The sequence below is a fragment of the Erinaceus europaeus genome, chromosome 3, assembly GCF_950295315.1.
Source record: "Erinaceus europaeus chromosome 3, mEriEur2.1, whole genome shotgun sequence".
NCBI classification, from domain to species: domain Eukaryota; kingdom Metazoa; phylum Chordata; class Mammalia; order Eulipotyphla; family Erinaceidae; genus Erinaceus; species Erinaceus europaeus.
Window position 1 is genome coordinate 43,086,600 of NC_080164.1, and position 26,673 is coordinate 43,113,272.

At 40.4% G+C, this 26,673-nt stretch overlaps 1 protein-coding gene across 1 annotated transcript in view; it reads right to left on the reverse strand.

Annotated features, from left to right (window-relative positions):
• ALMS1 (ALMS1 centrosome and basal body associated protein) overlaps positions 1–26,673 on the reverse strand; it is a 109,042-nt gene that overhangs the window by 57,088 nt on the left and 25,281 nt on the right. Inside the window, exons 8-10 of the mRNA XM_060188426.1 lie at positions 13,804–26,613; positions 12,230–12,369; positions 7,128–8,956 (exon numbers count right to left, since the gene is read on the reverse strand). Coding sequence (XP_060044409.1) covers positions 7,128–8,956; positions 12,230–12,369; positions 13,804–26,613 — 14,779 coding nt within the window. The remainder of the gene's footprint in view (positions 1–7,127; positions 8,957–12,229; positions 12,370–13,803; positions 26,614–26,673) is intronic.

Sequence of the window (26,673 nt, forward strand, 5' to 3'; positions counted from 1 at the left end):
TAGGAAAGCTTCCAATGGAGAGGATGGGATGTGGAACTCTGGTGGTGGGAACTGTGTGGAATTGTACCCCTCTTATCCAACAGATGTGTCAATTATAATTAAATCAGTAAAAAAAAAAAAAAAAAAAACCCTGTCTTTTTAAATAGAGAAGATAGTAGTAATATAACTAGTAAGAAATTAAAATTAATACAGATTTGGACAATAATTCAGTTGGCAGAACTCAAGGATTGCTTGTCTAGAGCTCCCAATTTGACCCCTAGTGCCACAAGTATCACAACGGTGTTCTCTCTCTCTTCTCTATTTCATTTAAAATAAATGTTGTTGTTGTTGTTGTTGCTGCTGCTATTGCCAGGTTTACTGCTGGGACCCTATGCTTAGATGATTCTGCTGAGAGAAGTGGACTTTCTTAAGAGGGAGTGAGGGCTGATAAAATAGTTCACTTGGATAGTGTACTGCTTTGCCATGTATGCAGCCCAAGTTTGAACACAGCTCCCACTGCACTGAAGGAAGCATTGGTGCTGTGGTCTCTTTTGCTTGAGCTCTCTCTCTCTCTCTCTCTTTCTGCTTGTGTTTCTCTGTATCTGAAAGGAAAAGCACGTGTGCACACAAGAGACAGAGATGGGGTGACAAGACAGAAAGAAAAGAGAGACCACAGTACCACTCTACCTCTCATAAAGTTTTTCCCATGCAGGTGCTCCCATGTGGTGTCCAGGTGCCCAAATCAAGGTCATCATGCTCTTTCCAGTGAGCTGTCTCCATATCCCTCCCACCCCACCTGTGTTGTTGTTGTTTTAAATTTATTAATAAAAAAAAGAGAGAGAAAGGAAGAACCAGAGCATCACTCTGGCACACATAACAGGAATCAACTTAGGATCCCATGCATACAAGTCCAAGTCTGTATATCCTGCACAATCTCCCAAGCCACAATAAATAAAACTTAAAAAACAGCATTTATTGTGTCAACGTTTACAAACTGATTTGACAATATGTCTAGATATAAAAAATATTTCTACACACAAATAAGTAATTAAAATACAAAATTTAAAGTACCATGTCCATATAAACAAGACAAAAATATTTAGGGATTAAATAAAATTTGTACACGGCTTTCAAAAACTGAAAATTTACACTACTGAAAAATATTAAATGAAAAAACTTCTTTATGTATAGGAAGAAGGTATTAAGAAACAAAACATTTATGGAGGGAGGGCTGGTGAGACAGCATAAAGACTATGCCTGTCAAATAAAAGGGGGGGGGGGACTGGAAATAATGGCTGCTGGAAGCAGTGGATTCATAATACCAGCACAGAGCCTCAGCAATAACCCTGGTGGCAATAAAAACAATTACCTAATTTGTTACAGAGATGTACAAGAACTTTCCCAATTCTCTTTAAAATCCATGTTTCTCCTAGTCCTGGAAACTCTGGGACTTTGCTTATATTTCTTGATACTTCTTCTCTTGATTCCTTATTCTATTATACTACCTCTGGTGACCTCAAGTAAATCAACCTAGTTTCACTTCATATGGTGCTTTCTCTAGCAAAGTTACAGGTCCTAGATACAGGCTAGGGTCTAGGGGACTGGGTACAATGCATACACATATCCGTAAGTTAGGGGCAACTATATACTTCGAAATAAAAGTGCTTAATAGTCCTCTGTTATTAGATTTAGACCTATTTAGCTCAGCAATCTAACAAAAAGGCCTAAAGGAAACATCATACATTTTCTAATCAAATATTACTTAGCCTTAAAGACGCTCCTCTCCTATCCCTATATCACTTCCCTCAATCACTTTATCTACTCAACTAATTACACAAAAGAAAGTAAGATACATCTTTTGATCTCTTGTCAGAATCAGCATTATTATCACCCCTTGATAATTTTTAGGAAGATAAAAAAGAGTAAGGCACATATTTAATTTCAAAATGTGATTGACTCAGAAACTGGATTCCAAATAGTGCTAAATTTATATTTGAATCCAAAATTGTTAGGTTTTTTCCATTTTAATACATATACACAAGTTAAAATTTTTTATTAAGTAAATAAATAAATACAATTTAAATACAAAAAATCACTGTATACAGTTAAGAAACATACTGGCAAAAATATTTATCAACTAAAATAAAATATATCTTACCGCCGTTCAGCCATCAAGTTGCAGGTGCTACTATGATTTCATTCTGAACTCCCTGGGCAGATGACCTCACCAATGTGTCCTAGAACCTCACCTCTCCAGAGCCCTACCCCACTAGGGAAAGACAGAAACAGGATAGAGATATGGATTGACCTACCAGTACCCATGTCCAGGGCAGAAGCAATTACAGAAGCCAGAACTCCCACCTTCTATACCCTATAAAGAATTTTGGCCCATACTCCCAGAGGGACAGAAATTCCATTAGGACCCAGAGAGAGATGGGGGGGGGGGGAGGACACTCAGAAGTAGTAAGCATGACTTATAAAGGGAAAAAAGGCAAGACAATAGAAAAAAATAGGCAAAATGTTTATATATAAACAGATAGTTATATAGTCAACCCATATTTGTGATCTTGGAAGAACTAATGCAGTTTCCAATGAGGTAATGGGGACATACACTCAGGTGGTGGGAAAGCTGTGAAATTATAGCCCTGTTATCTTATAATTTATTAAATCACTAATAAAAAATTAAAAGGTTAAAAAACATTATTGATTACATAGTAACTGGTTAGAGAGGGAGGGGTAACAGAGAGAACCACATCATCACTCTGGAATATGCAATGGTAGGAACTGAACTTAGACCTTTAAGCTTGAAAGTACAGAACTATCCACTACATCATCATCTGGGCACCTATCAATTATATCTTTATTTATTTATTTACTTTTAATTTATTGTTTACCAGAGCACTGCTGATTTTTTATTTAGTGCCTCAGGCAAGAAAGTCTCTTTGCATAACCTTTATGCTATTTCCCCAGCTCGTTTTTTTTCTTTTTTAATTGCCACTAGGGTCAATGCTGGGCCTCACTGCCTGCAAGATGAATCCAGTGCTCCCATCAGCTCCCCACACACTTCCTTTTTTGATAGAGACAGAGAGAATTGGGGGCAGAGCAGGAGAGAGAAAGAGTCATCTACAGCACTGCTTCACTTCACATGAAGCTTCCTCCTACAGGTAAGGTTCATGGGCTTGAACCTGAGTCCAACAACATTTCATCTTTACTATATCATAATATTATGTCATAATAAAAATGAAAAGATAAAGAAAAAAATACCACCACCATCATTCCCAAAAAAGATATGAGTTCTCTGGTGAGATGATGATAGAACTGAACAGGGTACAGAAGTCAACAGAAAAATGCTCTCAATATCTAAGCCTGGAATAATTTGAATAACGCTGAATTATAATCCAAAGAATTAAATAATGCACTGGAGTCCATATTTAGGGGCAGGAATAAATAGAGAATAAAACAAATGGAGTGGGAACAAAACTCTTTCATACAGGAGACTTCCAATTAATAAATGTAGAAATGAAAAGTTATTTTAAAAAACCTCTATAAAAAAACCAGAATAGTTGTGGTCTGGGAGGTGGTGCAGTGGATAAAGCATCGGATTCTCAAGCATGAGGTCTTGAGTTCAGTCCCCGGCAGCTCATGTACCAGAGTGGTGTCTGGTTCTTTCTTTCCCCCTATCTTTCTCATTATTAAATAAATAAAATCTTTTAAAAAAAAAAAAACCAGGGAGTCGGGCGGTAGCACAGTAGGTTAAGCGCACAGGGCACAAAGCACAAGGACCGGTGGAATGATCATGGTTCGAGCCCCCAGCTCCCCACCTGCAGAGAGTCGCTTCACAAGCAGTGAAGCAAGTCTGCAGGTGTCTGTCTTTCTCTCTCTCCTCTGTCTTTCCCTCCTCTCTCCATTTCTCTCTGTTCTACCCAACCACGACTACAACAATAAAATAGTAAGGGCAACAAAAGGGAATAAAAAAATATTTTGGAAAAAAAAACAGAATAGTAATTGCTGTAAGTAAACGTCACTATTGCTAAAATTAGATATTAAAGTTTAAGCAGAAACAAGATATATGCATATTTTACAGTATCTCCCTCAAATATTTAATTTATCAAAAAAAAAGCAGTAGTTCCAACGTGGAGAATCTTGGTAGATGATGGCACATTAGTCATGTGATCAAGGCCAACATCACCAGTAAAACATATCAACACAATATGCTCCCTGCTGAAACACACCTGCTTATGCATAACCTCAATCTAGGTCTTCACACAACATCAGATAAAACCAAATCAAAAGACTTACCCCACACACACAAATAATTCCTCACATCTCTTATAAGTGCCAAAGTCATACAAAACAAAGAAGACCAAGAACTTATCACAAGAAACTAAGGAGACATGGCAACTAAAATGCAAAACGAGATCTTGGTTGTATCTAAAAGAGAGATGATTCACTTGTGGAAAACACAGATGAAATCCAAATTATCGTTTAAATTTAAACTGTTATATATATATAAGATGTACCTCTTAGTTTGGGTATTTTTGTTATGCTTTGCTAAGATGTTAACAAAAAAGGAAACTTTATATGGGTAGCCTCTAAGCTACCCCCCACATGTTGATATTCATGCCTTTGTGTAAGCCACGATCCTCCATGCCTCTGTGTAACAGGCTGGAAATAGTAATCCATTTCTATTGAACAGAATATAACAGAAGTGGTTCTTGGGCACCCTCTCTTGCTATGTCACTTGCTCACGCTGACAGAAGCTTAGCTATCATATCTATTCTGTCTCTAGCCAGCAATCATGTAAACTAACCTAGAAGCATATCCTCTCCTCAAGCTGAGATGAGACCAAAGTTGTAGCTAATAATCTTGTTTGAATCCTTATGAGGAGACCCTGAGTCAAAAGCATCAAGCTAAGCCACACCTGGATTTTTGGCCCACATAAACTCAGGAATATTTAATTGTTTTAAGCTGCTGCACTTCAAGTAAAAATATACACAGTGATGTATAATTAATAAAGGAACTCTTTATATTATTTGTGTAAGTTCTCTATAAGTCTAACATTATCTCATAATAAAAAAGTTTAAAAATATGTAGTACATAGATGCTCACAAATATTTTATACATACAAATACAAGTGAGTATACAGAGGAATACATAGGTTAGAATTACTTAATTACTTTATTTGTAATTCTAACAAATCTAGGTTCAAATGCCACCTCTAACACTTAATGGCCATGTGATCTTGGACAAAATACTTTTACAAGCCTTAGGATTTTTTTTATATCTGTAAATTGAGGTAATACTATCCATCTTTGATGACTATACTAAAAAAATTGATGTAAGTATACACTATGGTGTCTGGCATTTAGTAGTTCAGTTCTACTAAACAAATGGCATTATCATTATTCATGTTTATAGTTTACTATTTTCATCTTATTTTAGGATTTATCTCCAATAATATGACATTTTGTAATTGGGGAAATGATTCAACTGGCAGAGTGCTTAACTTTCATGCCTGAGATTTCCAGTTTGACCGCCAGTACTGTTCCTTTCTCTCTTCCTATCTCTCGCCTCTCATGTAAGAAATAAAACTTTTTTTAAGGGGGGGGGGGGTCCCTGAGTCCTCTTTTTAAAAGCATGGTATTTTATCAAGAAAGAATTTAAGCTATATATATATAAACGTATCAATCTTAACTCTAACTCTGTTAAAACTATCAGTACTGATCATTACAGTACTCTATTATTTATAATACTGAAACCCAACATGATCTTTAGTGACTAGGATTTAGAGCTACAAGGAGTATTTCAGCTTCCCAATTACCATCTCACACATGAGTGCCAAAGATATTAAATGAGTTGTTCAAAATGATGGTAGAAGATTCGGGTAGACAGTACCATGTAGTGAGTAGGCTCTTGCTCTGCTTTAAACAGTCTGCATCTGAATGTCCATTCTGGTGCTCATAAACAGCATTACCTGAGATAAGATGCAGTATCAGTGGCTCAGTTTCCTAGAGGGGAAATAAGGATACCATCTCCTGCCTCACAAAATTATCATAATTTTTAAGCAAAACAGTAAATGACAAAATTCATGACTTCATGTGGGTGCTGAATAACCATTTTCCCCTTCATTCCAAGCCTCTCAGGAAGAGGCTCACACATTAAGGTAGAAACATTAAATACAGGGCTGAGATGTGGCACCCCAGTTAAGCACACATGGTACTATGTGCAAGGGCCCAGGTTCAAGCCTCCCCACCTGCAGCAAGCAGTGAAGCAAGTTTCTCTCTCCCTTTTTGGTCCCTCTCCCTCTCAATTTCTCTCTGGTCTATCAAATAAAGTGGGGGGGGGGGGGGGGAAGAGGAGGATGGCCCCAGTGACAACCCTAGAGGCAAAGAAAAAAAATATTAAAAACACAGGGCAATTCTGTTTGGCCATATGGCAAGAGATTTATTAATGTAAAACTGAATTAGTGAGTTTTGAAATTGGGCTAATAGAAATCTAATGTATCTATCCCTGAACTAGGTGTCCTTTCCTGCAACATACTGATTTGTTGGAAAAGTCCATGCAAAAATGTGCCATGACTTTTCAATAACCCAGTACTTGTGAAATGGGTATCATATCAGGGAGCACATTATGTTAATATGAACTACTCGCAATTTTAATCTTGGTAAATTGGCTTCTGTGGTACCTGGCAAGATTCTCCACTGGAAAGTTACTCTTCTACTGTTATGAACACTAAATGCTTGAGGGAAATCATGAAATCAAGAGATGAAAGGAGCACAAGCGCAAACATATGCATGCAAACTTTCCCAAAGTCTGGCCTTTAGCATACATTAGCTACAACACAACAAATATTTAATGAACTGCACCATCATATAGTCATTCTCAAAGTAATTCAGTGTTTTAAAATACATGAGGTGAAGGTTTGTCAAAAAATTCCTTTGAAGTACAAAACCTTCAAATGTTCCCTTAGGTATTCAGAGTTTTAGCAGATTAGTACCTCAGAGCTTTAGAAATACTTCATAATGGTGAGAAAGAACCTCTCCTAGGAGAAATCACACTGCTTCGCCAGCCCAAGAAACTCACATTCGCTTAATTAAACTCCTTACCACAAACTCAATCAGTTTGCTTGTTATTACAATGAGACTCACCGATCTGCAGATACTGAAGTCCCTTCTGGACTAGAATAGCTTTCCAAATCTGAAATGCTGACTTGTGTTTGTCTTGAGGTTACTAACTGGCTATTCTGAAAAGGTATGGCTTTCAAGTCCTGTGTTTTACAATCTGGAAAAGGAGACAATACAACTTGCAAGTCCAGTGAAGATTTATGCCCCAAACATTCTTGATCCTTTATTACATGTTTACTGCCCACTAATGTGGGGTTTGGTTCCAATGATCTTGAAGACATAGTTTGTAGGTCACCATTAAACTCACAGTTCAATCTTGTTTTAGAAGGATCCAATGAGTTAAATTTTTTATCCGAGGTTCCACTCTCCAACTTGGAAAGAGGCTTGGGGCCAAGAGTTATACGAACATAAGAAAGTACTTTTCTATTTAAAGGTGGAGAAGATGCAGATGTTTCTGAGGTACCTTGATTTGAGGCTGATAGGGAGACTGCATTATTGAAGTTGGCTTCATCTGTCATATCACAAGTGTGTGATTTAGGTTTTTGTTGAGCATTCTTTTCTACTTCATAATCGTGACATTCAGGAAGAGGGGAGTGGTGTTTTCTAGTGAGGTGAGCTACATCTGGGGCTTTGCTACTTTGTTCCAAGAGCTCACGTTGCTCAAGAAAAATAGAAGAAGGAAGGTCTGGAGCTATATAACCCTGATCTTGAGGAACGGGAAAGTGGTTTTCTCTCACTTGTTGATCTACATTTGGGGCTTTGCTTTGTTCAGAGAGTTCTTGTTTTTCAAGAAAAATATAACAAGGAAGGTTTGGGACTACATAATTCTCATGTTGCAGAGGGGGAGAATGGTGGTTTTGCTCATGGTGATCTGTATGTGATGCTGCACATTGTTCATAGAGCTCTCGTTGTTCAAGAAAAATGTGTGAAGGAAGATCTGGAGTTACAGTTACATTTTTCTCTTTTACTGCTACTGTGGAACTTGGTCTGCAGGTGCTAACAAGGATATGGTTATCAGAAAAATGAACTTCCTTAACGTTGCTAGACTTTGCTCGAACACTGGGCTCAGAATGACTGCCTCTGAAACCTGGTATTTCTAAGAGTTTTTCTTCTTGGTGAGAATGTTCAACAGGTAATTTATGGCTTTGCCTACCACTACCTGTTAAAATAGTCACAGCTTTACCTGGTGATGGACTGATGGTTTTATATGATGAAGGGGAACAGATTTTCTGTTTTAGATCTCGGGGAAGATTTTGCTCTTCAGGGAAACGTGAATTAAATGCCCCTACAGATGCTCCAGGACACTGGCTACCTTCAGGAACACCAACTTTAAAAACAGGGGCATCTGAAAAACATTTAGAATGTCGGTGAGATGAAAAGGTGATGGCAGTAGTAAACTGTTTCATAGGTTCTGGAGGCAGCACCTGTGCTGGAGAATAGCAACCCATTTCTTCAGGTGGCACACAAGATGGTTCTACTAACTCTGATAGCCAAGGGTCCATTCTTTCATGGAAAGGCATTTGAACACCGCTGCTAATTTTGAAGTCATCAGCAGAAAAGGTTTGAAATGGAGCGTGATCTTGAAATCTCACGGAATTCCAAACTTTGAAATTGGGTTTGTTCTGTTCTAGTGAATTGCAGAGGCTGATCTGCCTCGCTCTCCATGATGATGGGCTCCGTAGCCCTCTGATCATTTCTGAGGATTCAGTCGATCTGAAAACACAAGGGCGGGAGTCCAGCTGTGGTTGTTCAGCACTCAGAGTCCTAAAACATCCTTTTTCATGGCTCTCAATTATAATGTGACCACATACAGCTTCTGGATTGCAGCTTATTCCCCGTGGACTCTGTAAACCCTAGAAGATATAAACATAACTGAAGTGATCCCAATAGTTATACAAAAATTAGTTTTATATCCAGGTTATTTTACTATGAAGGTCATGTTGCTCTTCTGAAATAAAACAGGAAGAATTCAGTAAGACAAAGATAGTTTAACTATAAAAATAAAGTGATTCATGATAACTAAAATGACATATTTAATTTTTTTAAAAAAATTTCAATGTAGTAACAAAAGCAATGGCTATTGGTAGCCTTCAGTAAGTATTCTTACCTTCATTTTAGTAGCAGAGGCCCCTTACCCCAACTTCTGCTAGTCACACAGCCACCAAGTTAGAGACATTTCCAGTTACTTTTGTAGCTATTATGACTATATGGCTAGGTTTAGGCCAATCGGCTATGAGCAAAAAGCAGCTAGGTACAACTTCTGCTTCCTGTCCTTAAAATACCAAGTTTCTGACCTCTACATTCCCCTACTACCACTTCCATTATTCTTGCCAGATGAAGACAGTGCTATCTATAAGAACATTGGAAGGTAGGGATAAGATTGGCTCAGCTGCCCAATCTTGATGAATTCAAGGGACAGAGTTCCCTTTCCTACCCTGAACTATCACAAAGGGGAAAAATTCCTACCTTATTGGAGATATTGTACTTTGGAATATGTTACAGAGCCTCGTCTGTGCTCTTAATATTCTATCACTAAGAATAGGAAAAATAATTCTTCTTAGAAGTAGAATCAGATCCATAAATGTAATTAATTTTTCAATTTACTTTATTTTTTGCCTCCAGGGTTATCGCTGGACTTAGTGCCTGCACTACGAATCCACTGCTCCTAGAGGCCATTTTTCCCATTTTATTGCCCTTGTTGTTGTGCTTGTTATAGTTGTTATTGTTGTCTTAACTGTTGTTGTTGTTGTTGTTGGATAAATCGAGAGATATGGGGGAAGACAGAGAGGGGGAGAGAAAGACAGACACCTGCAGACCTGCTTCAAAACCCATGCAGGTGGGGAGCTGGGGGCTTGAACTGGGATCCTTACACGAGCCCTTGAGCTTAGTGCCATGTGTGCTTAACCCACTGCACTACCGGCCAGCTCCCTCAATTTACTTTCAAGAAATGTTTTATAGGATTGTTGTCTTAGGTGCACAATTTCATATCTCTCCAAAACATATATTAGCATACCTCATCTATCACCAAAGTCATAACAAGGACTCTACTTGATAACATAGTCATATTAAAATATTTTTGTGTAATATTTTCTTTACTGATCTCTCTGAAACATATCAAAATGCATAGTTAATAGAAATTTCTGTACTAAGACATTTCTTTAAGAGTATTTTACTTCAGGAATCAACATGTAAATATTATATTTAGGTGACAAAAGGTTAAAAATATGAAATATTAAATACTATGCTTCTGGTTTAGTGGGAAATAAAGCAGTTGTTACAGTCACAGGTAACACCTTGGATTAGCAAAAGGAACTGTCACAAATATACTTTCATCCTCATCAGACTACATGTGAAATTCTGTGCTTCATCTGAGGTCACCATACTTAAGGAAGAGTATAAACAAATCTTCTCAATTAAAAGCAATTTGATTGCTGAGGGATCAGAAAACATCAATACATAAAGATTACAAAAATAAAGGGGCCAAGTGGTGGCATATCCTGTAGAGTTCACATATAATAACGCACAAGGACCTGGGTTCAAGCCTCAGGTCTCCACTTGTAAAAGGAAACCTTTCACTAGTGGTGAAGCAGTGCGGCAGGTGTCTGTCTTTCTCTCTATTTCCTTCACCCTCTCAATTTCTGTCTCTATCCAATAGTAAGTAAATAAAATAAAAATACAGAAATAAAATTTGCAGATTACTGGGCAAAGATAAGTACTTTTAACAAAGTGTACTATGATAACTTAATATCTATTTTTATTATCTGTTCATTTTTTATAAGCATATATGTAAAACTAAAATCCAGTTTAATCAGTACTTTTAAAACATATTCCAAAAATTGAGATAATTTTTAAATAATTATAGTATATGGCTGGTGGCTAATTTTCTAAGAAACTCTTAGGGTCTAAAGTCTGTGCATGGGATAGCCACAACAATTTTATAAGATGATGACAATAGTTGCCGATAATTTAATAATATCTAGCTATCACACATTCAACTGAGTATTTTATAGGCACCATATCATGCACCCTGTAAATAGCTATTATTATACTATTATATAGTTATTAGGGCAAGTCAAATGCCCTATCCACAAAAGGATGGTTAGTGTATTATATATTCAACTAGGGTATTTACAATAAGTTAAAAGGAATAAACTAAAACTACATATATGTACATAGAAGAATTTCATAAACACACATCTTTAAAACACAATTCCCAGAAAACTATATGCCATGCTGACTCGATTTACTATAGAATTATAAGTACTATTAAAAATAAAGTCTACTATAAACTATTATACCTTTGGTACTTAGGCAGACTACCTAGAAAATAACTGAATTTTATTACGGGCTCAAGATATATATTTTGTTTGTTTGTTTGTTTGTTTGTTTGTTTTTGCCTCCAAGGTTCTTGTTGGGGCTTGGTATCAGCACTATAAATCCACAGCTACTGGTGGCCATTTTTTCAATTTTATTGAGTAGGACAGAGAGAAATTGATAGGAGGGGAAGATAAGGAGAGAGAAAGATAGATACCCACAGACCTGCTTCACTAATTGTGAAGTTTCCCCCACCTCTGGAGGTGGGGGGTTCTGGGGCTCAAACCCAGATCCTTGCACCAGTCCTTGCACTTAGTACTATGTACAGTTAACCTTGTACGTCATGACCCTGTCCCCTCAAGGTATCATCTTCAAGAGAAAAATAAAACTTAGCACAATGTATTGATATGACAAACAGTAGTCCAGGAGATGGTGCAATGGATAAAGCATTAGACTCTCAAACATGAAGTCCTGAGTTCAGTCCCCGGTAGCACATGTACCAGAGTGATCTGGTTCTTTCTTTCCTCCTATATTTCTCATTAATAAATCAATGAAATCTTTAAAAAAAAAAAAAAAAAAGCAAACAAATTGTCCAAGGAAGTTTTTTTTTCAACAGATAAACCAAGAATCAATCAAAACCTACATAATTTTTGAAGAAATTTTTATGATGTAACATTTTAGCCAAAGACTAGCAATGACTCAGATGGAATTATCAATCATCAGGTAAAAAAAAAAAAAAAGAAGAAGAAGAAGCAGCCCAAATTCTAACAACCCATTTTTCACATTTTATCATTTCTAAATGTCTTTTTTACCTTGGACAAGTCAGTTGTTCTCCCGTGAGCAAACAACTTTGCTTTGATCTCTTCTACTTTTCTCCTGTCATCTTCATTTAACTCTGAAATGGAGTAGCCACCCTCGTAGCCATGAGCCAAGTTAAACTTCAGATTCCAAGCTGGAGGGAAAGCAAATAAACACTAAATATAATACAATGCCAGAGTGATAGTCTGTCAGTAATTCTAAACAGCAATATATCTGATTTAATGCCTAGAGCGCTTAGTAAAAACATATAATCTCTTGGGGTCTGCAGATAGTTCACTTTTAGAGTCTTACCATGCACAGGTTTCCTAGGTTTGAGCATGGAGGCACCAAGGACAGTACTCAGGGAATTCCATGAATAGTAGAGCAATGCTATGGTGACTCCACTCTGTCTCTCCTTCTATCTCTAAAATAAAAAAAATGAAAATATTCGCCTAGGACAACAGTACCAAGCACCAAAGTGGCTCATGTGTACTAGAGCTAGGGAGATAGTATGTTTATACAAAAGACTTTCATGTTTGAGACCATGTGGTCCCAGGTTCAATCCCCAGTCCCACCGTAAGGCAAAGCTGAGCAGTGCTTTAGTGTCTTTCTGTATCTCTCTCTCTGTATCTTTCTCATTAAAGTACGTAAAATGTTTAAAATGTGCACCTTCAAGGGCCAGGAATTGGTACACCTGGTAGACTAAATACATTCGAATGCACAAGGACCTAGGTTCAAGCCTTTAGTCATCACCTACATGGGGGAAGCTTCATAACTAGTGAAGCAGTGCTGCAGGTATCTGTCTTCCTCTCTCCCACCCTCCCAATTTCTCTCTGTTCTATCAAACAATAAAGGAAAGTAAATGGCCACCAGGAGCAGTAGTTTTGTCATGAAGGCACCGAGCCCCAGCAATAACCCTGGTGGCAATAATAAAAAAATAATAAAAAATGAAAGAGAGTGAGCCTAAACTCAGACTAACTCTACAAATACACTAATGGTTACATGATTTGTTCTGGATTGCTGGTAGAAAACTGTAATCATTCTAACAGTTCTATAGGAAAATATATTTAGACCTCTAAAAATTAGACTTCAAACAAAGTATTAAACTATAATGCCTATAATCTTGTACCTGTCTTTATAACAAATTAACAATTCCAGGTCAAGGAGATATCACAAAAGATATTCAGTTTGTTTGTTTTGTTTTGCCTCCAATCACTGAGGCTTGGTGCTGGCACTATCTACCACTCCTGGTTGCCATTTTTTCCATTTTTTTTTCTTTCCATTTTTTGATAGGACAGAGAGAAATTGAGAAGGGGAGGGGGGAGACAGAAAGGGAGTGAGAAAGAAAGACAACCGTAAGCCTGCTTCACTGCTTGTGAAGCGTGTGTCCTCCCACCCCCTGCATTTGGCAAGTGGGGGCTTTAACCTGGGTCCTCGAGCAATTACTTGCACTTCGTACTGTGCGCACTTAAACAGGTGTGCCACCGCCTAGCTCCTTCAGATTCAATTTCAAACACCATCATTAAACCAGAGTTGAGCTGTGCTCTGGTTTAAAAAAAAAAAAAAAAAAAAAGTTATCAGTTCCTACCTCGTGCTCGTACCCGACATTCTTCTTCCTCTGCATTTCTGAGTATTTGCCTAGCATGATTCAATGACGATTCACATTTCAAAAGATTTTTCACATGTGCAGCCAGTGAATCTACACTACTAGCATCATCACTCTCTGATATACCCTCTTCCTCTCTGCTATCTGTTATGCTTGTCTTAGGTGAAGCATATGGAAAGAAATTCAGAAGAACATCAGAAACAGACTCCAAAGAATTGCTGTCCCAGGAGCAGGAACTTGCATCACTGCTTGAATCACTTTTTATGATAGTCATCATAGGGATAATAATCTTATTCCCAATGGTTCTACTACCTTCAGGTTCAGACCTCATTACAGATTTGGCTGTTTTGTATTGCCTGAGGGTTTCATCTAAAGTCACTCTAGCTCTGTTTTCTGATTCCTGTAGAGGACTTCTAACTGTGGTTGAACTAACAAACTCCCAATTTTTAATGCCTCTCTGGCACTTCAGATTCGCCTCTGTGTTAATGTTCTTCTGTATATCCTCGTAGCGTGGGCTTCCCTCTCTACATGGCTGTCTCTGAGGCAAAGCATCAGAAGGTTCATGAGTTGTGGGAGGTTCTTTGAAGCAAACCACCTTCTTAGATTGTATAAAGGAAACATCACTAACATTTCTGAAAGGAACAAGGTGACAAGGAAAATTACAACGTTTCAGTGCTATATTTTCTGCCTCCATTAAAAGTGTTTGAATCTCTTTAAGAGTTTTGGAACCACTGTCCATATCCTGGATTTCCTCACAGTCAACATCTTCAAAATTTGAAGGTTCTGGCATATTTATTACAACTCTACCATCAGCCCGGGAAATTAAAGGCGCATCAGTTGGAGAATCTAAATTTCCCATTAGTCTTTGAACATGGCCTGAAACAAGTTTGTGCTTCTCATTATATGAATAAGTACCAGAGGGAACTATTGACCCAGTAATCTGATCAGCTTGCCCACGACCACTTAAGAATGTTGAGGTATCTCCAGTTATATGTCTGTCTGGCAAATTCTCTTGATAAAAAATATCTGCTTTTTCTTTGTGTGAAAAGGAACTAGGAGTGACAGATAACACAGTTTTCTGGTTAGCCAGTCCAGGAACTTTTAAAACCTTCAGTGCATCATCAGTTAAATGTTTGTCTGGCAATCGCTGTGAGTAGAAAATATTCTTTCTGTGTGAATAGGAACTAGGAGATATTAGTATCCCAGAATTCCTATCAGTTGATTCAGGAGCACCTGAAATCTTCAGAGTATCTTCAGTTTGATGCTTATCTGGCAGCTTCTGTTGTGAAAAAGTTCTGGTATTTTTTCTCTGAGAAGAATTGTGGAACACTGCCATTAATGGAGTCTTCTGGTCATCCGGCTCAATCACAGTTGAATTCTTGGGCTTCTCACTAAGTGAACTAGAGGGAGTCTTCTGCTGATCTGGTAAAGTCATCCTTGAAATCTGGAGTTTATCGTTATGTGAGTAAGAACTAGAATGTTCTTCTGGTATCTCAGTGTTCAGGTCAACTGATCCAGAAACTTTTAAAGATTTTGCAGTAGTAGCTGACAACTCCTGTTGGTAAAAAACACCAGTTTTGTCTTGATTTGAGTGAGGATTCAAGGGAATTATTTGTATTCCAGTCTCCTGGTCAGTTGATCCAGGGACAGCTAAACCTTTCAAAGTTTCTTCAATTATATCCAGCGACTCCTGGTAAGAAAAGACAGGACTCCCTCTACGTGAATAGGAAGCTGGAAGTACAATTATTTTACCAATCTTCTGGTCGGCTGGTCCAGAAGCCCCTGCAACTGTTAAAGCCTCTTCAATAAGATCTGGAAACTCTTGTGGGTAAGTGGAGTCCTCTGTAAGTGGTACTCCAGGTGGTAATACAGTTATCCCAGTCTTCTGATCTGCTGGTTCAGAAACACCTGGAACTTTCAAAGTCTCTTCAGTGAGACGACTATCTGACAAGTCCTGTTGGTAAGAAATAATAGGCTTCTCTCTGTGCGAGTAAGAAGTTGAGTTTTCACTGGGTATTCTGGCCTTTTGTTCACTAACCCCAGGAATAGTTGAACCGTTCAGAGCCTCTTTAGTTAAATTACTTTCTGGTAAGGTCTTTTGATGGAAAACACCAGGTTTCTCTCTAGGAGAGTAGGAAGTAATATTTACTGCTGATATCCCAGCCTTTTCGTCAGCTAGATCAGAAGAATGTGAAACTTTCAGAGGCACTTCAGTAAATTGTGTATCTGGTAAGGTCTGCGGGCTGGAACCAAGAGGTTGCCCGCCAAGTGAGTAGGGACTTGAATGTACTGTTGATGACTCAGCTTTATGCTCATCAATGTCCGAAATAGTTGAAACTATCTGAGGCTCTTGTAGTAGATGACTATCTGGTAAATTTTGCTGGTAGAAAGTAACAGACTTCTTTTTATATTGGCTGAAAGTAGAGGCTAATTCTGGTTTCCTGTTGCTCTGCTCAGCTGATCCAGAATTACCTGAAACTTTCTGAGTCTGTTCAGTTAAATGACTGCCTGGTAAGTCCTTCTGGTAAACAATGGGCTTCTCCCTAAGTGAGTAGGAACTAGAAGGCTCTGATGGCAACCCAGATTTCTGTTCAGTTGGTCCCAAAACAGTTGAAATGTTTAAAGACTCTTCAGGTAGATGACTGTCTGGCAGGTGTTGTGGATAAAAAATAAAAGTGTCTTCCTTTTGCAAATGAGGAATAGAAGCTACTGTTGATATCCCAATTCTCTGGTCAGTAGATCCTGGAGCAGCTGAAACTTTCTGAACCTGTCCAATCAGACTACTCTCTGGTAATTCTTGTTGGTAAAAACTATTAGGAATTTCTGCATCTGAGTACAAACTAGAGGATTCTGAAAGTTGCCCACTCTTGTTTTCAGCTGGTCCAGGAATAAATGAAAGTTTCACAGTCTCAGCAAGTGGATGATGCAAAATACTGGGCTTCTCTCCAAGTGAGTAAGACCTAGAGGACCCTTTTGGAATTCTAACAAATTGGTCTGTGAGTTCAAGTTTAGCTAAATTTTTCAGAGCCTCCTCAGTTTGATAATTATCTGGCAATTCCTGTTGGTAAAAAATAACAGGCTTTTCTCTGTGTGCATAGGTACCAGAAAGTGTAGTTTGTATGCCAGACTCCTGGTCTGCCAGTCCAGGAATAGCAGAAGCTTGCAGAAATTGTTCAGGAAGCTGACTGTCTGGTAACCCCTGCTGATATAAGGTAGTGGGTTTCCTTCTCTGTGAGTAAGAGGTAAGTGGTGTTTCAGCTGGTACAGAAACAGCAAAAAATGTCTGAGTCTGTTCAGTAAGATGACTATCTGGAAGCTCTTGATTGTAGAGGACAATAGGCTTCTCTCCAGATGAGTAAAGAGAAGATGTGACTGTTGAGATACCAATATTCTGCTCAGCAAATCCAGGAGATGTTGAAACTGCCTGAGCTTGTTCAGTTAGATGACTGTCTGGCAATGTCTGTTGATAGAAAATGTGGGGCTTCTCTCCAGCTGAATAAGTAATAAAAGACTTTGTCCCAGTCTTCTGGTCTGCTGGCCCAGCAGAAACAGAAATTCTTTGAGCCTGATCAGTGAGATGACTATCTGGCAACCTCTGCTGTTCTGAGTAGGAACTTTTAGGTATGCTAGTTTTCTGACCAGAGGAAGAAGTTGAAACTCTCTGAACCTGGTTGATGAGATCACTATCTGGAAAACCCTGTTGATAGACAACACTGGGCTTCTCTCCAAATGAGTACAGACTAGTGGGTTTGTTAGTCTTCTGACCAGCTGGTCCAAGAGAAGCTGAAACTCTCTGAACTTTGTCAGTTAGATGACCATCTGGCAACTCCTGTTCATATATAACACTGGATTGCTCATATAGACCACTAGGCCTATCTCCAACTGAAAAGGAACTTGTAGGTAAGCTAGTCTTTGGGCCAATAGGTCCAGAGGAAGCTAAAACTCTTTGAGTCTGATCACTAAGATAACTATCCGGCAAGCCCTGTTCATATACAACATTAGACCTATCTCTAGCTGTGTACAAGCTTGCAGATATGCTAGTCTTCTGGCCAACAGGTCCAAGAGAAGCTGAAATTCTTTGAGTCTGATCAGTTAGATGACTATCTGGCAAGCCCTGTTCATATAGTATACTGGGCTTTTCTCCAACTGAGTAAGAACTTGCAGATATGCTAGTCTTCTGACTAGCTAGTCCTGGGGAAGCTGAAAGTCTCTGAGTCTGGTCAATAAGATGACTATCTGGCAATTCCGGTTCATATACAACACCAGATCTATCTCCAACTGAATAGGTGCTTGTAGGTATGCTAGTCTTCTGACCAACAGGTCCAACAGTAGCTGAAACTCTCTGAGCCTGGTTGATGAGATGACTGTCTGGCAAACTCTGATCATACACAATACTGTATTGTTTGTTCAGAACACCAGATTTATCTCCAACTATGTACAAATTTGTAGGTATGCTAGTCTTCTGACCAGCAGGTCCAAGAAAAGCTGAAACTCTCTGAGCCTCGTTGATGAGATGACTATCTGGCAAACTCTGTTCGTATGAAACACTGGGCTTCTCTCCAACTGAATAAGAACTTGCAGGTAAGCTAGTTTTCTGGCCAATGGGTCCAGAGGAAGCTAAAACTCTCTGAGTCTGTTCAATGAGATGACTATCTGGAAATCCCCACTCATATACAACATCAGATTTATCTCCAACTGTGTACAAACTTGCAGGTACGCTAGTCTTCTGGCCAGAAGGTACCAGAGGAGCTGAAGCTCTCTGAGCCTGCTTAATAAGATGACTACCTTGCAAACCCTGTTCGTATGGAAAACTGGGCTTCTCTCCTACTGAGTAGGAAGTTGTAGAAATGCTAGTCTTCTGACTAGCAGGTCCAGGGGAAGCTGAAAGTCTCAAAGTATGGTCAATAAGATAATTATCTGGAAATCTCTGCTCATATAGAACACTAGATCTATCTCCAACCTTGTAGGAGCTTGTAGGTATACTAGTCTTCTGGCCAATAGGTCCAGAAGAAGCTGAGACTCTCTGAGTCTGGTCACTAATATGACTGCCTAGCAATTCCTGTTCATAGAAAACACTAGGCCTCTCTCCAACTGAGTAGGAACTTGCAGGTATACTAGTCTTCTGGCCAATAGGTCCAGACGAAGCTAAAACTCTCTGACTCTGGTCTATGAGACGACTATCTGGCAATCCTTGTTCATATAAAACACCAGCGGTATCTGCAACTGTGTACAAGCTTGCAGGTATGCTCTTCTTTTGACCAGCAGGTCCAGAGGAAGCTGAAAGTCTCTGTGTCTGGTCAGTGAGAATACTGTTCAGCAATCTCTGTTCATATGGAACACTGGGCTTCTCTCCAACTGAGTAGGTACTTGCAGGTATGCTAGTCTTCTGGCCAGCAGGTCCAGGGGAAGTTGAAAGTCTCTGAGTCTGGTCAATGAGATGACTATCTGGAAATCCCTTCTCATATGAAACACTAGATCTATCTCCAACTGTGTAGGAGCTTATAGGTATGCTAGTCTTCTGATCAGCAGGTCCAGGGGAGGCTGAAACTCTCTGAGTGTGGTCAAGGAGATGACTATCTGGCAATCCCTGCTCATATAGAACACTAGATCTATCTCCAGTCGTGTAGGAACTTATAGGTATACTAGTCTTCTGACCAGCAGGTCCAGGGGAGGCTGAAAGTCTCTGAGTCTGGTCAATAAGATGACTATCTGGCAATTCCTGCTCGTATGGAACACTCGATCTATCTCCAGCCGTGTAGAAGCTTATCGGTATGCTAGTCTTCTGGCCAATAGGTCCAGGGGAAGCTGAAACTCTCTGAGTCTGGTCAGTGAGAAGATTGTCTGGTAGTCCTTGTTCGTATAGAGCACTGGGCTTCTCTCCACCGGAGTAGGAACTTTTAAGAATGCCAGTCTTCTGGCCAATAGGTCCAGAGGAAGCTGCACGTCTCTGAGTCTGGTCAATGAGATGACTATCTGGAAATCCCTTCTCGTATGGAACACTAGATCTATCTCCAACTGTGTAGGAACTTATAGGTATACTAGTCTTCTGACCAGCAGGTCCAGGGGAAGCTGAAAGTCTCTGAGTCTGGTCAATGAGACGACTATCTGGCAATCCCTGCTCGTATGGAACACTAGGTCTGTCTCCAGCTGTGTAGGAGCTTATAGGTATGCTAGTTTTCTGGCCAGCAGGTACAGGGGAAGCTGAAACTCTCTGAGTCTGGTCAGTAAGAAGACTGTCTGGTAATCCTTGTTCATATAGAGCACTGGGCTTCTCTTCAACTGAGTAGGAACTTGTAGGAATGCTAGTCTTTTGGCCAATAGGTCCAGAGGAAGCTGCACGTCTCTGAGTCTGGTCAGTGAGATGACTATTTGGAAATCCCTTCTCGTATGGAACACTAGATCTATCTCCAACCGTGTAGGAACTTATAGGTATACTAGTCTTCTGACCAGCAGGTCCAGGGGAAGCTGAAAGTCTCTGAGTCTGGTCAATGAGACGACTATCTGGCAATCCCTGCTCGTATGGAACACTAGATCTATCTCCAGCCGTGTAGGAACTTATAGGTATACTAGTCTTCTGACCAGCAGGTCCAGGGGAAGTTGAAAGTCTCTGAGTCTGGTCAATGAGATGACTATCTGGAAATCCCTGTTCGTGTGGAACACTAGATCTATCTCCAACTGCGTAGGAGCTTGTAGGTATACTAGTCTTCTGGCCAATAGGTCCAGAAGAAGCTGAAATGCTCTGAGTCTGGTCAATTAGATGACTATCTGGCAATCCTTGTTCATATAGAACACTGGGCTCTCCAACTGAGTAGGAACTTGTAGGAATGCTAGTCTTCTGGCCAATAGGTCCAGAGGAAGCTGCACGTCTCTGAGTATGGTCAATGAGATGACTATTTGGCAATCCTTGTTTGTATACAACACTAGATCTATCTCCAACCGTGTAGGAGTTTGTAGGTATACTAGTCTTCTGATCAGCAGGTCCAGGGGAAGATGAAAGTCTCTGAGTCTGGTCAATGAGATGACTATTTAGCAATCCCTGTTCGTATAGAACGCTACTAGATCTATCTCCAGCTGTGTAGGAGTTTATAGGTATGCTAGTCTTCTGACCAGCAGGTCCAGGGGAGGCTGAAAGTCGCTGAGTCTGGTCAATAATATGACTCTCATGCAATCCCTGGTCATATAGAATACTAGATCTGTCTCCAACTGTGTAGGAGCTTGTAGTTATGCTAGTCTTCTGGCCAACAGGTCCAGAGGAAACTGAAACTCTCTGTGGCTGGTCAGTAAGAAGATTGTTTGGCAATCCCTGTTCATATGGAACACTGTGCTTTTCTCCAAATGAGTGGGAGCTTGTAGGTATGCTAGTCTTCTGGCCAGTAGGTCCAGAGAAAGCTGAAATTCTATGAGCCTGGTCAATAAGATGACGATCTGGTAATTCTTGTTTGTATAGAATACTGTACCTATCTCCCACTGTGTAGGAGTTTGTAGGTATACTAGTCTTCTGGCCAACAGGTCCAGAGGAAGCTGAAAGTCTCTGAGTCTGGTCAATGAGATGACTATCTGGAAATCCCTGCTCGTATAGAACACTGGGCTTCTCTCCAACTGAGTAGGAACTTATAGGTATGCTGGTCTTCTGACCAGCAAGTCCAGGGGAAGCTGAAAGTCTCTGAGTCTGGTCAATGAGATGACTATCTGGCAATCCCTGTTCGTATAGAACACTAGATCTATCTCCAGCTGTGTAGGAGCTTGTAAGTATACTAGTCTTCTGGCCAGTAGGTCCAGAGGAAGCTGAGACTCTCTCAATCTGGTTAATAAGATGACTATCTGGCAATTCCTGTTCGTATGTAACACTGGACTTCTCTCCAACTGAGTAAGAACTTGCAGGTATGCTAGCCTTCTGGCCAATAGGTCCAGAGGAAGCTAAAACTCTCTGAGTTTGGTCAATGATATGACTATCTGGGAATCCTTGTTCATATAAAACACCAGAGGTATCTCCAGCTTTATACAAGCTTGCAGGTATGCTATTCTTCTGGCCAGCAGGTCCCGAGGAAGCTGAAATTCTTTGAGTCTGCTCAGTAAGAGGATTATCTGGCAATTCCTGTTCGTATAAAACACCAGACCTATCTCCAACTGTGTACAAACTTTCAGGTATGCTCTTCTTCTGACCAGCAGGTCCAGAAGAAATTGAGACACTTTGAGGCTGGTTAACAAGATGACTATCTGGCAATTCCTGTTCGTATAGAACACCGGGCTTGTCTCCAATTGAGTAAGAACTTTTTGGTATGCTAGTCTTCTGGCCAGCAGGTCCAAAAGAAGCTGAACCTCTCTGAGTCTGGTCAATGAGATGAATCTCTGGAAATCCCTGTTTGTGTGGAAGACTAGATCTATCTCCAACTGTGTAGGAGCTTTTAAGTATGCTAGTCTTCCGGCCAACAGGTCCAGAGGAAGCTGAAATTCTCTGAACCTGGTCAATGAGACGACTATCTGGCAAACCTTGCTCGTATAGAATAGTGGGCTTTTCTCCAACTGAGTAGGAAGTTGTAGAAATGCTAGTCTTCTGACTAGCAGGTCCAGGGGAAACTAAAGGTCTTAAAGTCTGGTCAATAAGATAATCATCTGGAAATCTCTGCTCATATAGAACACTAGATCTATCTCCAACCTTGTAGGAGTTTGTAAGTATACTAGTCTTCTGGCCAATAGGTCCAGAAGAAGCTGAGACTCTCCGAGTCTGGTCACTAATATGACTGCCTAGCAATTCCTGTTCATAGAAAACACTAGGCCTCTCTCCAACTGAGTAGGAACTTGCAGGTATACTAGTCTTCTGGCCAATAGGTCCAGACGAAGCTAAAACTCTCTGACTCTGGTCAATGAGACGACTATCTGGCAATCCTTGTTCATATAAAACACCAGCGGTATCTGCAACTGTGTACAAGCTTGCAGGTATGCTCTTCTTTTGACCAGCAGGTCCAGAAGAAATTGAAACTCTCTGAGCTTGTTTAATGAGATGACTATCTGGCAATTCCTGTTCATATGAAACACTGTGCTTCTCTCCAACTATGTATGAATTTATAGGAATGCTAGTCTTCTGGCCAGCAGGTCCAGAGGAAGCTGGACCTTTCTGAGTCTGGTCAATAAGATGACTATCTGGCAATCCCTGTTCATATACAACACCAGACCTATCTTCTGTATAGGTGCTTGTAGGTATGCTAGCCTTCTGACCAACAGGTCCGACAGTAGCTGAAACTCTCTGAGCCTGGTCAATGAGATGACTGTCCGGCAAACCCTTTTCGTACAGAACACTGGAGTGCTTGTATAGAGCACTGGGCCTATCTCCAACTGAGTAGAAATTTGTAGGAATGCTAGTCTTCTGGCCAATAGGTCCAGAGGAAGCTGGACTTCTCTGGTCAATGAAGTGACTATCTGTAAGTCCCTGTTTGTACAGTATACTGGGTCTTTCTCCAACTGGGTAGGAACTTGTAGGTATGCTAGTCTTCTGACTAACTAGTCCAGGGGAAGCTGAACCTCTCTGAGTCTGGTCAATTAAATGACTATCTGGCAGGCCCTGTTCATTTAGAATACTAGGCTTTTCTTCAACTGAGTAGGAACTTGTAGGTATGCTAGCCTTCTGACCAGCAAGTCCAGGGGAAGCTGAACCTCTCTGAGTCTGGTCAATAAGATGACTATCTGGAAGTCCCTGATCATATACAACACCAGACCTATCTCCAACCGTATAAGTGCTTGTAGGTATGCTAGTCTTCTGACCAGCTGGTCCAACAGTAGCTGAACCTCTCTGAGCCTGGTCGATGAGATGACTGTCTGGGAAGTCCTGTTTGTACAGAACACTGGACTGCTTGAATGGAGCACTAGACCTATCCCCAACTGAGTAGAAATTTGCAGGAATGCTAGTCTTCTGGCCAGCAAGTCCAGAGGAAGCTGAATCTCTCTGAGTCTGGTCAGTTAGGTGACTATCAGGCAATCCCTGTTCATATAGTATACTGGGCTTTTCTCCAACTGAGTAAGAACTTGCAGATATGCTAGTCTTCTGACTAGCTAGTCCTGGGGAAGCTGAAAGTCTTTGAGTCTGGTCAGTAAGATGACTATCTGGCAATTCTGGTTCGTACACAACACTGGATTTATCTCCAACTGTATAGGTGCTTGTAGGTATGCTAGTCTTCTGATCAACAGGTCCAACAGTAGCTGAAACTCTCTGAGCCTGGCTGATAAGATGACTTTCTGGCAAACCCTTTTCGTACAGAACACTGGATGGCTCGTATAGAGCACTGGGCCTATCTTTAACTGAGTAGAAATTTGTAGGAATGCTAGTCTTCTGGCCAGCAGGTCCAGAGGAAGCTGAAACTCTCTGAGCCTGGTCAATAAGATGACTATCTGGCAATCCCTGTTCGTATGGAATACTAAGCTTTTCTCCAACTGAGTAGGAACTTGTAGATATGCTAGTCTTCTGACTAGCTAGTCCTGGGGAAGCTGAAAGTCTCTGAGTCTGTTCGATAAGATGACTATCTGGCAATTCCGGTTCGTATACAACACCAGATTTATCTCCAACTGTATAGGTGCTTGTAGGTATGCTAATCTTCTGATCAACAGGTCCAACAGTAGCTGAAACTCTCTGAGCCTGGTCGATAAGATGACTGTCTGGCAAACCCTTTTCGTATAGAACACTGGACTGCTCGTACAGAGCACTGGGCCTATCTTTAACTGAGTAGAAATTTGTAGGAATGCTAGTCTTCTGGCCAGCAGGTCCAGAGAAGGCTGAAACTCTCTGAGCCTGGTCAATAAGATGACTGTCTGGTAATCCCTGTTCGTATGGAATATTAGGCTTTTCTCCAACTGAGTAGGAACTTGTAGGTATGCTAGTCTTCTGACTAGCTAGTCCTGGGGAAGCTGAAAGTCTCTGAGTCTGGTCAATAAGATGACTATCTGGCAATTCCGGTTCGTATACAACACCAGATCTATCTCCAACTGTATAGGTGCTTGTAGGTATGCTAGTCTTCTGATCAACAGGCCCAACAGTAGCTGAAACTCTCTGAGCCTGGCCAATAAGATGACTGTCTGGCAAACCCTTTTCGTATAGAACACTGGACTGCTCGTACAGAGCACTGGGCCTATCTTTAACTGAGTAGAAATTTGTAGGAATGCTAGTCTTCTGGCCAGCAGGTCCAGGGGAGGCTGAAACTCTCTGAGCCTGGTCAACAAGATGACTATCTGGCAATCCCTGTTCGTATGGAATACTAGGCTTTTCTCCAACTGAGTAGGAACTTGTAGGTATGCTAGTCTTCTGACTAGCTAGTCCTGGGGAAGCTGAAAGTCTCTGAGACTGGTCAATAAGATGACTATCTGGCAATTCCGGTTCGTATACAACACCAGATTTATCTCCAACTGTATAGGTGCTTGTAGGTATGCTAATCTTCTGATCAACAGGTCCAACAGTAGCTGAAACTCTCTGAGCCTGGTCGATAAGATGACTGTCTGGCAAACCCTTTTCGTATAGAACACTGGACTGCTCGTACAGAGCACTGGGCCTATCTTTAACTGAGTAGAAATTTGTAGGAATGCTAGTCTTCTGGCCAGCAGGTCCAGAGGAAGCTGAAACTCTCTGAGCCTGGTCAATAAGATGACTATCTGGCAATGCCTGTTCGTATGGAATACTAAGCTTTTCTCCAACTGAGTAGGAACTTGTAGGTATGCTAGTCTTCTGATTAGCTAGTCCTGAGGAAGCTGAAAGTCTCTGATGACTATCTGGTAGTCCTGGTTCGTATACAACACCAGACCTATCTCCAACTGTATTGGTGCTTGTAGGTATGCTAGCCTTTTGACCAGCAGGTCCAATAGTAGCTGAAACTCTCTGAGCCTGGTCAATGAGATGACTGTCTGGCAAATCCTGTTCGTACAGAACACTGGACTGCTTGTATGGAACACTAGGCCTATCTCCAACTGAGTAGAAATTTGTAGTGATGCTAGTCTTCTGGCCAGCAGATCCAGAGGAAGCTGAACCTCTCTGAGTCTGGTCAGTGAGATGACTATCTGGCAATCCCTGTTTGTATGGAATACTAGGCTTTTCTCCAACTGAGTAGAAACTTGTAGGTATGCTAGTCTTCAGGTCAGCAGGCCCTCGAGTAGCTGAAACTCTCTGAGCCTGGTCGATGATATGACTGTCTGGTAAACCCTTTTCGTACAGAACACTGGACTGCTTGTATAGAGCACTAGGCCTATCTCCAACTAAGTAGTAATTTGTAGGAATGCTAGTCTTCTGGCCACTAGGTCCAGAGGAAGCTGAACTTCTCTGAGTCTGGTCAATGAGATAACTATCTGGCAATCCCTGTTCGTATGAAATACTGGGCTTTTCTCCAAGTAAGTAGGAACTTGTAGGTATGCTAGTCTTCTGGCCAGTAGGCCCAAGAGCAGCTGAAACTCTCTGAGCCTGGTCGATGAGATGACTCTCTGGCAACTCTTGTTGATAGAGAACGCTCAAATTCCCTCTAGGTGAATAAGTAGAAGTGGTTATCACTGGTATTCTAGTTGTCTGCTCACTGTGTCCAAGAGCAATTGAAACTCTCTTAGTCCTTTCTGTTAGAGGACTATCTGTCAATGCCTGTTGATTGAGAGTATCAGTATGTTCACTAATAGTTTTCTCTTGAGGAGACCTTACAGCCAACTGAGGAATGGTCTCAGGTAACAAGGATAAATGAGATGCAATGTCAGAATCTCCAGAAGTGGAGGTGATGTCCGGTTTCAATTTAGATTGTGTAATTTCAGTTATGTCTCCTTTAGAAATAGTTCCTAAAGAAAAAGTTACTATTGTAAGTATTAAGAAGATGAGTGGAATTATAAATTATACTT